Source organism: Scaptodrosophila lebanonensis, unplaced genomic scaffold (genome assembly GCF_003285725.1).
Source record: "Scaptodrosophila lebanonensis strain 11010-0011.00,11010-0021.00 unplaced genomic scaffold, SlebRS2 tig00000024-arrow-pilon, whole genome shotgun sequence".
Lineage (NCBI taxonomy): Eukaryota > Metazoa > Arthropoda > Insecta > Diptera > Drosophilidae > Scaptodrosophila > Scaptodrosophila lebanonensis.
Genome location: NW_022060538.1, coordinates 16,604,553 through 16,620,218, shown reverse-complemented (window position 1 = coordinate 16,620,218; position 15,666 = coordinate 16,604,553). Strand labels below are relative to the sequence as shown.

The window sequence follows — 15,666 nt, the reverse complement described above, 5'->3', positions numbered from 1 at the left end:
GTATTTTCTTTGTTAAAGAAAACATGTTGTTCCTCGAAGCTTATTATTTTGTACTATCCCAACCATTACACTAAAAATGTAAAAAGTATTACTTGAATTTTTCTGAGTGTACAATCGCTTATGCCATGGGGCAGACAATTTCATATACGCATAGATAAGTGTTATTTGAATACTTGTCTGAATTTACGACACGCTTTTGCAATTATTCACACACAAAGTTGAAATATTGCGCATACGCCATGCAGCAACTTAATACAGTTTCACTTTTCTGCCAGCAGTAGCAACGGCAGTAACAGTACCAGTAACAGTAACAGCAGCAGTAAGAGCAGCAGCTTCAGGAAGTGTTGGCGTTGGGCACTTGTGCCACGCATGTATCGATTTCGATGCAACTTCATAACATTATTTTTTACTTACCCACAACACAAGTACTTGGCGCGGCAATCAGGATAACAAGTCGTTGTTGTCGTCGCTGTCGATGCCATAGCCATTGCCGGCAGTGCGTGCCGCATGCAAACGTCTGTCGAGCCACTTTCTAGTTGAACTTGACTCGAGTCCCTGCCTCAAAATATAGTCGAAGGCGACGTTGAATCGGGTCCACGCAGCAGCTATGCGCACATTGAACTTTCCACACGCAATAAATAAAGCGATATAAATCGGCAGACCAGTTAATGCCTCGAATGCCAAATGCGGGCAATATGCTCCGCAATTTTGCATTTGACAAATTTTCCAACAAAACAAATACCGACGAGCGAAAAATGTATTAAATAAATAGAAAAATTGAAATCGCAACGCGCAAGTTCGTGAAAAATGTCGCTCACATATTGTCGTTGGCGTTGCGTGCTTGGCAACGTGTTGCAGCAGCTGCTGCTGCTGTTGTTGTTGTAATTACTGCTGCTCTTGTTTTGTTGTAATTACTTAATACTTACGCATTGTTAACATGCGTCGTTGTCGCCTGACACCCGTTTACATGCCACGCCAAAACGCCAAGCCATTTGAGGAAGTTGCAGTTGCGTGTCAGCTAAGTACGCCCCCCTTTTTTGGGAGACACCATTTTTTCCTTCCTAGCCCCCCCCCAGCTGCATCAAAACAACAACAAACATTTGAGTGCTTTGGGCTTTTTTTAATTAAACAACCGGCTACAAAATGCAATGTTAAATTAAAGTCGCAGCCTGCCTAATGCAGCAGTCAGCGATTTCCTGTTGTAGATTCGCCAACTTTTCAGATAGCTATAGCTCTGATTAGTCATATTCCGCGCCAATCGTCAGACTCACGACGCCAGGCTGCACAAATGTTTGATGATACCACTTGTTTGTGTCCAAGACAACTGAAAGAAGATTTTTAAGATGAGAGTAGTAGGATCAACTAAATTATCAAATACTGTAAGTATAAAGCAATATTAGAACTGTGAAAGCGTACATATAGTACGCTAATAGAAAAAAGAAAGCATCTCCCACCCGATAAAGTATATTTGATTGATCACATGATGACCAACATAGATGAACTCCTGGATTTCGGAAACGATTGAATCCCAATTGACCTAACTTTTATGTAGACTCTCCTAATTTCTAGGCAACACGTGCTTATCTTTTTCTCAATTTTATTAATCTTCTTTTTTATACATAGCGTTGGAAGTTTCTTTGGGTACTGAGTAAACAGGCTTAAAATAAAATTGAATAAAACTTTAAAAACAACAAGAGTAACGTATAAATCAATTCATATTTCCATAAATGTCTTAGATATATAAAATTTCTAAATACATCAAACCGATCATATTGTAGATGAATACAATAAATACACCGTATATGGTGTTTCCAATATACTTCAACCACTACTACAAAAATTTGTAGTTTATTAATTTTAATTATAACTATAAAGCAATATTTTGGAACCCTTTTTTGCGACTTGATGATTAGAAACTTGATAATCCCTTTTAAATATAGGCCATTTAACAGTTTAATAGGTTCTTAATTGATTATCATTAATGTGCTTCTACTTACTGATATCGCCCTGTTGTACAACAACATCAAGTCTCCTGCAACGAAAGTAGCATTCTGGGGGTGGTACCAAGAGCCAGCGTTTACTGCCCGCTAGCTGGGCTTGCCATGATGGCAACCGAACATTGTCAATCTACGATTATATTGATAAGCTGACATCAGTCGACACATGCAGCTCCCATTCTGTCCCTACTCACATGCATTTGAGCACCCAGTCCGGCAGTGCCAATGAAGAACCAATCCACTGCATTGTTTTCAGAGCTCTCAGGCAGGAAGTAGGGTCTGCCATAGTGGCGCCGAAACTCCTCAGCCGTTTCGGCATGACAGTTGCTCCAGCCAAAGTACCAGGGCGACGAGCCCTCCTTTAACTCGACTCGCTCCACAGACATGTCCAGTGCCTCGTAAATGTCGCGGAACCCCGTTTTATATGGCAGAAACTGACAGTCACGTATCCGCTCCTTGTGCTTAGCTTTGTGATACACATTGCGAAAATACCAGTAGTTGAAAAGCTGCCACAAAGGCACAAGAATGAGTCCAATGAGTTATACGACCACCGGTGCGGACTTACTGTCGGAGCTGTCCAATTTTGTGTAGCATCGCTGACAATGATGGGCGCGCCACTGTACGCATACTTGGCCTCGAAGTCGGCGGGACTAATGTCTCGAAGGCGTGGCACTTCGTTGATCTTTGCGCAGAAGTCGCAACGCTCCGGCGGGCGCATTGCATAACGCAGGGGGCGTGGCAGGGTCAGAGCACAGCGCTTGGAAAAAATGAATTGGATTATTTAGCTCTCGCCCGTCTGAATGTTTTAAGAATAAAAGTAACTAAAAAAAACTAACTAAGCAAATGCTATTTTTATTTTTAATTACAGTCGGATTGGATAAAATCGAAACCTTACTCGAAAAATATTGGTTTTATGTCTCATAATGTCCATCAACATTTTTAAATGGTGAAGATCGCGTTTTATATTCCGGTACCCGTTCATAGAATTTATTTAGAAGAAAGCTTTTTTACTTATTTTACATTGAGTTTCCTATGTTCACCATTTGGGACACAAGAATAATGCAACACAATTGTTTCCAATACCTTTATAAATAAACAAATATATATTTTCGAAAAAATCCCTTTATGAATCATACAGCTTCTCTCATGTATTATCGGTATCTTAAAAAATTTCTTCGTTTTTAAGTTTCAAAGCGATAGCTCTGAGCTTGTGGAAAACAAGAGTGCGGGGAACGTGATGACTGATCATATAATATTCTTCCATGTGTGTTATTGAAATAAAACATAACGGCAAAAGATTTTGTTTAGCTCCTACTTTACCATTGCTGTACTTTGTATTTAAAATTATAATAATTTGGATAAGCACTTTTTTTGTGCAAATAGTAAGCATCTTGTTACAAATTATGGATTACAAAAATTATGCCAGTGAATATTTGTTATTGTTTAATTTCTAAAAGTCTGAAATCGGTTTCAGCAAATTGACTAAACTAAGACATGTTTAGAGTATACAATTTCGAGGTCGAACTAAAAATCAATATTTTACCGAAAATCATTGCGAATATGATTATATTTCAATGTATTCTTTAAATCAGAATCAATGTACCTTTTTGGCTTAAGATACAAAGTTGAATTAAATACTCACTGATGTAATATTTTATTGGCTTCAAAATATTATTTTGTCATTTTACATTTTATTCTCATTTGTAGTTATAGAAATTTTGTTTAAACTCACTTGACTTTGGAGCTCCTCGTAGTAAAAATATAGTGCATATAGAACGGCAATGGCTAGCAATAGGACTTTGATCCATTTTGCAAACTTTTGCATTTTCTGCCAACTGCTGCAGTTTTTAGCCACCAATTCACGTGCCTTATCCATGCAGCTTATTTTCTGACCTTTCAATATTTTGGTTAGCCTGCTGCGTGCCTCTTCCATGTTTCCAGCTCAACGTTCTTCCATTAACTGTGCCCTGGTTCAGGACAAGCTTTGGCTCGAGCTGCTCGGGCTGCTGTGGCGCCTTAAGCGTTCGCCTGGCAATAATTTGATTATCCTTATGTGCGCAGGCTGTTGCGTGGGACGCATGTGATAAGCGACAAATTGCTTGTTATTGCCAATTTCTATTACACTCTTTCAACACTTCTTTGTTTCCATCTGTTTGCAGAAACCCCTACAACAGCGGCTCCAGCACTTGCATTACCTATGATGCCATCAATGCGGCCTATTTGGATGCTCGCAAGCGTATACGTAAGTCTTTTTTTCGTTGAGTTGGGAGCTGGCTACTAAATAATAAAAAATAAATAAAGAGTGCAGGTTTGTCGAAGAAATGTAGACAATATGAAATCGTAAATATCTGAATCTATGATAAACTTAGTTGAATATGCTTACTTTAAAAATACCAGCAGTAATGCTTTTTAGAGAAATATAAAGTGCGTTCCAGTATATTTCCCAATTAAAAATAAGTATAATATCTACTAAGGTTTTGATTGAACACTGCATAAAGTTTCTATGCGTCCTAAACTTCGTCAATCTACCTCTCTGAACATCCTAACAACTTTTCTTATTCTTGAAATGTTCGTTGCTTTTACAGGTCTTCAACCATGTAGACAACAGGTTTTAAAGTAATCTTTAAATTAAATACAAAATAAATATAATTATGGGCACAAGTAAGAACTGCGATACTGAGAAAACAAACAAATTTATTCGCCAACTGTTCCTTGCCCTACCTATACTAATACTATACTATACTATAAATGTTTAAAATATAAAACAAAAAAAAAAGAGCTGAACCTATTGTTCAAGCACATCTACAAAATAGTAGTATATATTTTTAGTTAGAGGAATCACAGCACATTCAACTAGCAAGGAGGAGTTCTGTGTCGTTTTCTGTATTTATATTTTTTTAAGGGTGGAGAGTAAAAATTGTAATATAGTTTATTGGCTGTTAAAAGATGGTGGTGAAGATGAAGGTACAAATAGGCTGTACAGGTTCTTACCGACTTCTTTGTCAGTCAATCCAGTCCGTCTTTTTAACATATTCAGAATTAAATATATTCTTATGCACCTAAAAAGATTTCACCTGAAACACAATATTGGGCTTCAAGTAAATAAATTTTCTTTAATGTCGATGATAATTTGTATAATTTCATCAGCGACATTTCGTAGTTAAGAATTGTCTCCGCATGTCTATATTGATGTTGTATTGTTTGCAGATGTGGCCCAACCAAAGTCGGACTGGAAGCCTGAGGAGCTGGCCACCGTTGGCGAACTATTGCTCGACATATCCATTCAGCTGGCGCGGACGTAAGTAAACGTTGCCGAAATTTATGTTAAACGCATTTGAAAGTTGCCAAGGCACGCCCACCGCTCAAAAAATCGAATTGCCAAATAACGCATGACATGGCGCTGAAGTCGTGCCAGACGCCTGCAGCCATTACTACTTACGAGTATGTACGAGTATGTAGCGGTACGAGTGCATATGAGATGCAGTAGATTGTGCCTTCAAGGTTCTATGTGTCAGTTTTTGGTATAGAAAGAGTGCATGTATCTGTATCTGTAGCTGTATCTATGTATGGATTTGAAAGTTTGGCACATGCAAATGCTAATTGCAACGCAAAATTTGCCGCTGGCTGTGAGTGATGTCTAGCAGTCGAAATCACTTTGACATGACAGGCGGTGGAGCAGGTGGTGGTGCTGGTGGTGGTGCTGGTGGGAAGGTGGAGGGAAGGTGGAGGGACTGCTGTTCGGAGAGCTGGAATTGTTGTTGGCGCTTCTTGCAAACTGGCAAGACGGCATTTTTGGTGAAGCCATCCGATGTTAAGCAGTCAAATGCAGAGCCACAATATTTGTTGAGCTCGCAGTGCAAAATGTAAACAAATGCATTATGCAATCGCCGCTCAGACAGTCAGTGAGAGTGCGCGTGACGCGTTCCTGCCCCCTTCAATAGCAGCAACAAAAAATAGCAACCAAAACAACAACAGCAGCAGCAACGGCAGCAACGGCAGCAACAACATTGCCAACATTGGCAACAGCGCCGCTAAAAAGATGCAACTTGTTGCCGAGGATGCTGCTCAGCCACACAACATTTCCAGTTTCTTGTGGTTGCGTGCAGTGCAGTGTGGTTGGCCAACTGGGTGGTTTGTTGCAACTGATGCGACTGATCCGCAAGGAGGGGGGCTGCCCAGGGTGGTTGAATCAAAATGTGGGTAAGCGGGTTGTCGAGTCACTTGGCCAGCCTGTGCTTAAAAGCTTACCATCCTCTGCACGACTTTCACTTGCGGCACACTTCTGCGTCTGCTCATCTAATGCAAGCCTTGGAAACAGCTGCCGGCCGAGAGCTGCGCGGGCCTCGATTACAGTTGTATAATCGCTGAATTGCGACCGTCTTTACGAATGATAATTATAGTTGTTAAAGTTTTATGCCATGCAAATTTGAGTTTCTTTTATGGCATTCTGTAAAACAGTGAACGGGTTTTGAATATCACACACATAAATATGTACCGGTAGGTCAGTTAGAGGGGTTTCTTAAATATGTAGCGACTCACAAATTTAAGCAAATTTCCAGATAAAAGTCTCATGAATTGCCTGAAAAAGCCACAGGTACAAATTTAAATGCCACACTTAGATTTGTTCAACACCAGAATGTTTGTTATTTGTTTCTTAACTTTTACATTAAATTACCCATCTTTGGTCTGCCTTTCTTTGCTATAAGTATTTCTGAAATCTTACACACCGACAACTAGGTATATACCATCATACTTTTATGAACATTTAATATGAAATGTTTTCAAATTTCTTCTGAATAGTTTTTAGATTAAAACGTAATGATTAATTTAATGTTTGATATTATAAATTTAAATGATAGTCTTAAAACAAATACAAAATGCAATATTTCACGAAAAACTGGCAATCGTAATGCATTAGAAGACAAGAGAAAACACAACGTTTCAATTAACTTTGTTTAATATTTCGGAAGTATTTTAAATTAAAATCAAATGTTTGGATAATTAGCTGAGACGCCGACTTTGTTTTTTGTTTCATGATAACATGAGTTGATAAGTACATACATAGTTGATAAATTAGAAATGCTAAAATAAAATCTTATAAGCTAATAGAGCCATTATAAAACGAAGCAAATATCATTACAACAAAAAAACTTCCAGCTCATTGAAGACATTTTTGCAATCCGGCCATCCTCAAATCAATATTGCCTATTTGTCAAGTTAGTTAATTGCACATATTTAGATTGATGGCATATTTATCTCTGTTTCATTATTTTTCTCAGAGCGGGTTCAAAATTGCATTTGAGTATTAACCTCTATCAGGCTTTGGGTTGGAAATAACAAAAATACTTAAGCAATGACATTTCAAATCGGTATGGAATTGAGAACCATTTGGTAACAATTGCATGTATTACCTCACAATAGTGTCATACGAGTACTATGACCAGCAAACACGTACTTCGAAATAATTAAAAAAAACTTATTGCTTATGGACTTCATTTCTTGAATTACCCGTCATGTCTGCTTTTCTGCAGCTTCGCTAAAAGGTTTAAGCTTAGTATAAAGTATTAATAAATTAGATTTAGGTGGTAATGCACCTGGATGAAGGCAGCTTGTTGGTTCATTGAAAATTAACGTTCAAAAAAAGAAATGGTGTTCAAAAATACTAGACATATTTAAATTTTAAATTCTGATATCCAATAATTTTTGTTGTTAGACAAACTCGTACATATTGTACATACTTGTAGTTTAAGAAGACACATCCAAGAAAACCAAAATTATTAAAAATGCATGTCAGCCTTTCACCAACAAATATCAACTTGGCATTTTCATGAACTCCTAATTGAAAAAATGAAATTAAATGAAAGTATTAGAAGTTGCAAAAATAAAATTCTGATAATCTGTAGAAATGCTTTTTATTACATACTTGTATGTATACATATATTGTAAATAGTTGGAGTAGACGCTCCCAAGGAAACCAAAAATAATAAAAATGCATGTCAGCCTTTCACCAACAAACTTTAAATGTGCACCCAGTTGTGTGTATTCTTGATTTTCTTGAAGACCTATTTTTCCTTCTCTCATTTTATTTAACAGAAAATATGAAGCTGGAGGTAATGTTCAATGTACCATGGCTTAGCATGTGGTCAATAGTATATAAATAGTAGATCAATAACAGTCATGCCTCCCATATTGTTGCCTCTGGCTGACACAAGCCCCAGTCACGTGACCTCTTTCACATTAGCTCAATTGACTGTGAAGTTTTTTAGTCGAAAGCCACGAGTTTTTTGTGCACTATCGCACCATCTTCACGGCTCTCGCAATTGTTGCGCCCAAGTCAAAGCACTTTTCGTCGCCCTTTTCCTTTCCCTTGTGCACTTGAGGAAGTGCCAACTTAAATTTATGACGTAGCCCACAGCACAGTGGCAATATTTTCTGGCTTGAAGGCAGCTGCATAACCATAAACACAAAAACTTATCGTTGCAAGCAGCGAAAATGGAAAAGGAAAGGTAGCTCCGGCCCGGCCAAGAAAATGGCAACACGCTATTGCTCGGCCCGCACATGTTGGCAACACGTCACACACTCACACAGATCTAATCGCTTGGACTAATTCGTGCAGTTGGTAATTTCTTAAAATGAGAAAATATCATTTAAGTAAGAATTGAGACGTTGACAGACAGGAAAACGCCAAGTTGAGCGATATCCGCTGGTTGTGAGCGTGTCTAATCGCAATGCCTCAGACAAGACTGGTTTTGGTCAATACTTGAATATACACGAATGTGACTTAAAACATGCTCATGCTTGTTCTCTTTTTACAGATATGGGCTGTCGTATGAGGAAATCGAAAAGGGTCTGCCCACCATTGACACCTCAAAGACTTTGATACGAGAGATATGTCCGCCCTTCTTTGCGGGCGTCGAGTGCCGGCCGGGCAAGTACCGCCGCTTTGACGGTCTATGCAACAACATTGAGCATCCGACGTGGGGTGCGGCGAACTCACCTTTCCAGCGCCTGATTGGACCACTCTATGCCGATGGAATTAATGCGCCTCGCATTTCTGTTACCGGTCGCGACTTGCCCTTCTCACGTGTCGTCTCACGCACCATGCATCCCGACGACGGCTATCACGATCATGCCGGCACTGTTATGGTCATCGCTTGGGGTCAGTTCATGGATCACGATTTCACGTTGACAGGCACGCCACTGGGTAAGCATTGGACGACCTTTTTGGTGTCTACTGTTGTCTAATATACTGATATCTTCCTAAAGACCCCGTCAACCGCAACGATCCGGAGGAGTGCTGCAAGCGGCCTTTGCATCTGAAGCATCCATACTGCAATGAGATTCGGGTGCCCGATGACGATTACTTCTACCGCCTCTTTAATGTCAAGTGCATCGATTTCGTGCGTGGTTTCCCATCGCCTCGGCCTGGTTGTCGCTTGGGTGAGTTAACACCAACTGTTGTCAGTCGCCAGCATCTGAAATCTGAGCGACGCAGACGGTTTCAGTTGCATCTGATTGATTCCACGACTATGTCCCGTGAAGATGGTCTTGAGATAAAAACAATATCAGTAGCTTAAGCACATAACTCACCAGCTTAGACAAAGAAGCCAATGACCTTATCACAGGCTGACATACAAGTAAAAGAACGTTTGTTGAATTTATTTTTCTCGTCTGAATTCAAATTTTTATCTTCTACAATCTAGCCTACTCATGAGTTTAGGGTTTAGACTGGTGTCACAAAAATTAAGCTTATTTAAATCCGAGCAGTTGGGATATAAAGGGTTAAGCGTTTGTGCCATCTGCATGAAGAGCTACGAAAACCAAACTTAGTCTGACACACTAATCAACATTAAATGAAATTATAGCCATAAATGGCCAATCTCTCCAGTACATGGTTTTGTTTTTGCTGCTTTGTTGCAATTCTGTACGGCACACATACCCGTAAATACATAGAGATACTACAAGTATACTGTACTATATTGCAGATTGTATAACAGTAAAACTGTCAGGTTGGTGAGGAGGCTGAGAAAATCGCACCCCATTGATCTCCCCAACAGATATATCTTGTATTTAATTTTTGGCAACCCCATCCTGAATATAAAATAGACCTAGGCAAACTATATATACTATACTATATTTCCGATTCTATAACAATAAAATTGACAGACTTCTCCCACTCGTCTTGCAGGTTCGAGACAACAATTCAACACGCTGACGGGAGTTATTGATGCCAATACTGTGTACGGTGTAAAGGAAGGCTTCTCACGCAAACTGCGTACCGGCTATGGAGGATTGTTGCGGATGAATCCAGTTTTCCAGGAGTACGGCCTAAAGGACCTGCTACCGCTTAAGTTGGACATTCCGGACGAGGGCTGCACGCGCCCCAACAAAAGCATGTACTGCTTCGAAGCCGGCGAAATTCGAGTCAACGAGCAGTTGGTGCTGACCTGCATGCATACGTTGCTGGCACGAGAGCACAATCGACTGGCCACGGGCCTGGCACACATTAACAAACACTGGGATGATGAGACGTTGTTCCAGGAAGCACGTCGCATCAACATCGCCATTGTGCAACACGTAACCTTCAACGAGTTCCTGCCCATACTGCTGGGTAAGGAGGTTATGGAGAAATTCGGTTTGGTGCTGCAAAAGGATGGCTATTGGGATGGCTACGACTCGAATGTGAATCCTGGCATCATTGACTCTTTTGCTGGCGCTGCATTCCGTTTTGGTCACTCGCTGCTGCCCACGGCCGTGGAACGCTGGTCCAAGGCGCATAAGTTCATTGCCTCGAAGCGTTTGTCTGACTTGATTCGTCGCCCCTACGATCTGTATCGCGCTGGTGTACTAGATGAATACTTTATGGGTCTGATGAATCAGGTCGCACAGGCTATGGACGACTCAATCACGCAGGAAGTCACCAATCACTTGTTCAAGAAGGAGGGTGCGCGCTTTGGCATGGACCTGGTCTCCTTCAATATGCAGAGGGGTCGCGAATTCGGCATACCCGGCTACATGGAGTTCCGTAAATTCTGTGGCCTGCCAACCTCAAACACATGGGATGAGATGTATGGCTCTATGCCGAATGAGACAGTATTGCGATATGGCAGTATATTCGAGTAAGGAAAGATTGTAAAACTATTATGAATTTCATAACAGTTTTTGTAAAAAGTTTTTAAATAGATTAGGAAGAATTAAGTACGTTTGGTGGATCCTTCCTAGCTATAAAATGTATCTATACTAATACTATAAATAGGAAAGATTTGATTGTTTGTTTGTTTATTTGAATTGAAAACGCTTCAAAACTACTGGACCGATTTAAAGGAGGATTTAAAGGATTTTTTAAATTCATTTAGTGTCTTCAGCCACATGAATTGAAGTTACAAATCGGAATTCCTGGTTTCTAATAAAGAAATAGCAATGATAGTTAACATTTTTTCTGTATTTGAATAGCAAATATATTTTTCCTACATTCTCATCACTCATTTACCATTTGATCCTCCTTTGGGCTGTTTTTCAATCGCTATTAACAGTAACCTAATCAGACTCCTTAAAGATTTCAATCTAGAAAATATATAAATAGCTGAATAATATGGAGGATTCAACAATGTGTTCGCATATTGCAAGTCATTTAAATATCTTTATCCCACCGGATTATTCATTTTCATTTTATAAATTCTTACAGACATCCTGCCGATATTGATTTGTGGTCTGGCGGAGTTTCGGAAAAGTCGTTGCCTGGATCCATGCTGGGACCCACTTTCGCTTGCGTTATTGCCACACAGATGAGCTACTTGCGTCGCGGCGACCGCTTCTGGTATGAGTTGCCCAATCAGCCATCGTCCTTTACACCCGAGCAGCTGCAGGAGATACGAAAGGCGAAATTATCGCGTCTGATATGCGACAATACCGATTTGATCGATACCGTACAAATCTATCCCATGGTCCTGCCCGATCACGAAATGTAAGTCGATTGATGGGTACATACTCTATAAGCACTCTATTCTAACCATACCTTTATTTGATTCTAGAAATCCACGCGTTCCTTGCAAGAGCGGCGTAATACCCTCCATTGATTTGAGCAAATGGGCGGACTTCGGCGGCCATGGCTTGGACTCGTCGGCCTTCGTAAGTATTCGGCACACTATACACTATACTTGAACTGTAACTACAAATTAATTTACTTTTCGCAGAACTACATTAATGAAATTCCCGACACACTGCTCAACTTTAGAAAGTAATTGCCATTTTGTATTGCTTAACTGGTACGCATACCTACTCGTGTTCTTTGGAGTTTCAGCTACAAGAAGTCGTCGTCCGCACACAAACATATTTAAGCTTTGCATTTTCCTCTTTTCCCCCACTGCTCTATAGTCTCTTTTACTAGTCTATTTCCCTCTTACTCGTACTCTGCCACAGTGCCTTCGTTAGCTCGAAAAGCCAGTCATTAGTTCTGACACTGCCATTTTTGCTACAAAGTTTTCACCGCAGTTTTCCAACGATTTTTACATTTTCATGCATCATTCTAAAATTTCGTGTACATATTATTATTTAATAGCAAAAATACAGCGCGTAAGTTAAAAATGAAACAAACAAAAGCCGTAAACAAAACAACAAATGGAAACTAAAAAGGTTTTAATATATTTTGTAGTAAGTTTTGTATATGCAACTATTTTTTAAATAAAATAAAAACAAAAAAATACAAAGTTATATCGAAGCTGATGTTTATTCTATATATTTCTTAAAGTACGCGCATAAATATTATAGGAACATTTTTGGCTATAAAGCACTACGGATAAGTCGGTTAGCAAAACGATAAATGGGTTTGCTGGAAACCCAAAGCTTATCTCATATGGAGGCATTAAAATTATATCGCAAAAGGCAATTTCACAGTCGTTGTGGTCGTGGTCGTCATCATCATCATTGTCATCGTCTGCATCTTCGTCGGCGTCTGCCAAGATCGTGTCGAGCATCGCATTGACCCAAATACGAGTACGTGCCTGAGTCACAGGCCATAAAAATACATACACACACATACACACGCCATCAATACCATCTTCGGCTTTGGATATTATTAGCTTCTGTGCCGCCGCTACTCGAGTGCATTGAGGAACGGCGCTATGGAGGCGATGTCTTGGCAGTCGGGTATCGCTTTACCTTTGAACTTTAGGCAGGACTCGGCGCAACTTTGGCCCTGGAAGTAGTCGCCCAGCATTTGCTTGCACTGCGCACAATTGTTCAGACATATCTGTATGAAGTCAATGCCGGCTATTGGGTCTGCATTATGCACAGAGAGCTGACATGAGTCTGGGAGCGAGGTAAATAATTTTCGACAAACTCACCAAATCGCTTGCCATAGTGTCCGATGGATGGCAAGGCGTGGCCGAACTGCAAAAAGCCCAACGCATTCAGTATAAGCGCAAGGATCAAGAAAGGCTTAAGCGTAACCATCATGGCTGCAAAAAGGGATACCGGTATTATATTTGTAAAGGTTATGGCTCTCTGGCGGCACGTCCGCCGTTGGCAAGTGTATGGCTAAAATAATTAAGCACGCACGTTTGACTCTTGATTATATACCGCGCCAAAATCCAGATGCGAAAGCTTTAACTAAAAAACGAAGCGAAAGAAGCAGCGAACAACAACAAAAAAAGTACCCAAAGCCGGTCTCTGGGAGATTCAACTGAAAAGGCGCGCAACGCGGCAAACCAATAAACGTAATAAAATGTTTTATTCGCCGTTGATATGCAAATTATTTTTATTGAGCGGAACGCAGAAATCAATTATTAGTGAGCGTCGTGTTAGCTGCTTTATTTTGTTTGGCATGATTATCTTGTTGAACGATTTTATGGTGCTTATATTGACAACTGTGAGACACTGTTTGAATATATTAGAGAGAAATAAATAATTTATAAATACCAGATAATGATCCGATAATTCAATTCATATGGAAATTAAGGATTTTGACTACTTGGGTGCTAGTAGCTCACAACATATTCTAATTTAATTAATTTATTATTTCAAATGTTGGAGTAATAAACAAACAAATTTTTTGATCGGCTTACCATCTGCATTGAGGAAACATCTGATATTTATGGTGAAATAAATGGCACGTGGCATACAAATTATTCTTTGAATAGCTACAGGGTATACAGCAGGCGAATTGGAAGTCAAAGTTTTAATCAATTAAAAAAATCTAATTACTTCGTGTCAATTTTTAAATTTTAGCTGCTGTATTACTTAAGCCAGTTTAATAATTCCAAAAGAAAAAGAATGCATTTCTTATGATAATAAAAACAGTATAAAATGGATAAAATAGTGAATATTTTCTTATTTCTGAACACTTTTCAACTTTTTCTTATTGTAACGAAAAAATTCCCCGCGTTCCAAGATCACAAAATCTTTCCATGACGAAAACTCCCCGCCTACGAGAAGAAAGTTGATTAAGCTTTTTAGGAAAAGGCGCGCAAAAGTAGCAGCAGGAAGTATATATGAGATATATACGTGTAAATGAGTGAATGAACATGCATAGCAAAACAAAACTGACGCAGCCGAACTGCTGCCGAAGTATCGTATCAAAATTATAATTAATGTTAATTGTATGCGGCAATGTGTCGGCCGGCCGGTCATTAATAAAAGGCGCTATAAATGCAGTCAAAATTGTAAAGCGTAAAACAAAGTTGGGGGGGCAAGTCCCGCAAATAGCAGAAATAAAACGCGTGGTTTTCTTTTGTCTGGAACAACCTCAAGCCGGACACGGCACGCTTGTGACTGGTTTACGAATTACACTTTGTCTGGCTGCTTAGTTATACCCTTCGAAAAAAGGCTAGATACGAATACGCGAGCTATAGTACTATATTTCTGTCTCTTCATGTCTACATTACATCTAGTAACGAAGGAGTTTGGATAAAAAAGACCCGACAGAATCGGTAGCTTACTGAAACCGACTGTCTTAAAACAATGTGTCTAATATGTTCACCCCAAAGGGTGAAAGGCTATACTAGTTTTGTGCGAATGTATGTAACACACAGAAGCCATGTCCGTCTGTCCGTCTGTATGAGAGCAAGGATCTCAGAAGGCACAAGAGCTAGAATTACCAAACCTGGTATCCAGATTCCCCTAAGCCCTAGGCAGGTCAACTTTATTTTTTTATTCTGATACACCCCCCACTCCCCCGCAATTCGTGTTTTTTTCAATAAGTCCCGCAATTCAGTTTTAGTAATTACGTCCAGTTAGTGCTTATGTGTCCGTATGCCAAGTTTCATCATGATAGGTCAATTCTGAAGAAAGTTATAGCCATAAATAACATCGCTGCCCATGCTTTGCTTGCAGCGCTGCTCGCAGCTGTTATTGTTGTTGCTTATATATACACGTATGTAAACAAGCATAGACAAGTGATGTGAATGTAAATAAATTTTCTTAATTAATTTAATAAATTAATTTAATTTTTTTTAAATAATTTAATTGTTTTTGAATTTTTTTTAATTTTTCCTTTTTGTGGAGACTCCAGGCTATTTTACTGTCGGGCTTGCTCGACTGTAGCGTTCTATCTTGTTTTTGGTTAAAATCGGCTATCCTTCAGCATGGCTACAGTTTAAAACTGGCTTAACAATTTTCCAGTTTCCTCTCGCAGCGGACTCGAATATATGTCGATCAAAAAATTGTTTGGGCT

At 39.5% G+C, this 15,666-nt stretch overlaps 3 protein-coding genes across 3 annotated transcripts in view; 1 reads left to right on the top strand and 2 right to left on the bottom strand.

Moving 5' to 3' along the window:
• LOC115620383 (peroxidase) overlaps positions 1 to 12,238 on the top strand; it is a 39,166-nt gene extending 26,928 nt beyond the window's left edge. The window contains exons 3-10 of the mRNA XM_030513591.1: positions 4,157 to 4,239; positions 5,205 to 5,295; positions 8,813 to 9,201; positions 9,264 to 9,437; positions 10,186 to 11,116; positions 11,683 to 11,961; positions 12,029 to 12,125; positions 12,191 to 12,238. Of these exons, the coding sequence (XP_030369451.1) occupies positions 4,157 to 4,239; positions 5,205 to 5,295; positions 8,813 to 9,201; positions 9,264 to 9,437; positions 10,186 to 11,116; positions 11,683 to 11,961; positions 12,029 to 12,125; positions 12,191 to 12,238 (2,092 nt within the window). The remainder of the gene's footprint in view (positions 1 to 4,156; positions 4,240 to 5,204; positions 5,296 to 8,812; positions 9,202 to 9,263; positions 9,438 to 10,185; positions 11,117 to 11,682; positions 11,962 to 12,028; positions 12,126 to 12,190) is intronic.
• Positions 1,239 to 3,954, bottom strand: LOC115621382. The gene is given in 5 exon segments (XM_030515011.1): positions 1,239 to 1,324; positions 1,998 to 2,127; positions 2,192 to 2,503; positions 2,563 to 2,754; positions 3,730 to 3,954. Coding segments are annotated over 5 exon segments (945 nt in total).
• Positions 12,239 to 13,089: 851 nt separating the features above from the next.
• LOC115620376 (eclosion hormone) lies at positions 13,090 to 13,448 on the bottom strand. Its single transcript, XM_030513582.1, has 2 exons — positions 13,340 to 13,448; positions 13,090 to 13,274 (listed from the first exon to the last, which is right to left on the bottom strand). The coding sequence occupies exons 1-2, from the start codon at positions 13,446 to 13,448 to the stop codon at positions 13,090 to 13,092; spliced, it is 294 nt and encodes a 97-aa protein (XP_030369442.1).
• Between the last annotated feature and the right edge of the window lie 2,218 nt (positions 13,449 to 15,666).

Coding starts and splice junctions, on each gene's coding strand:
- LOC115620376 (XM_030513582.1), bottom strand. CDS start 13,448: ATGGTTACGCTTAAGCCTTTCTTGATCCTTGCGCTTATACTGAATGCG. Junction 13,275..13,339: donor ACACTATGGCAAGCGATTTG/GTGAGTTTGTCG, acceptor TGCATAATGCAG/ACCCAATAGCCGGCATTGAC.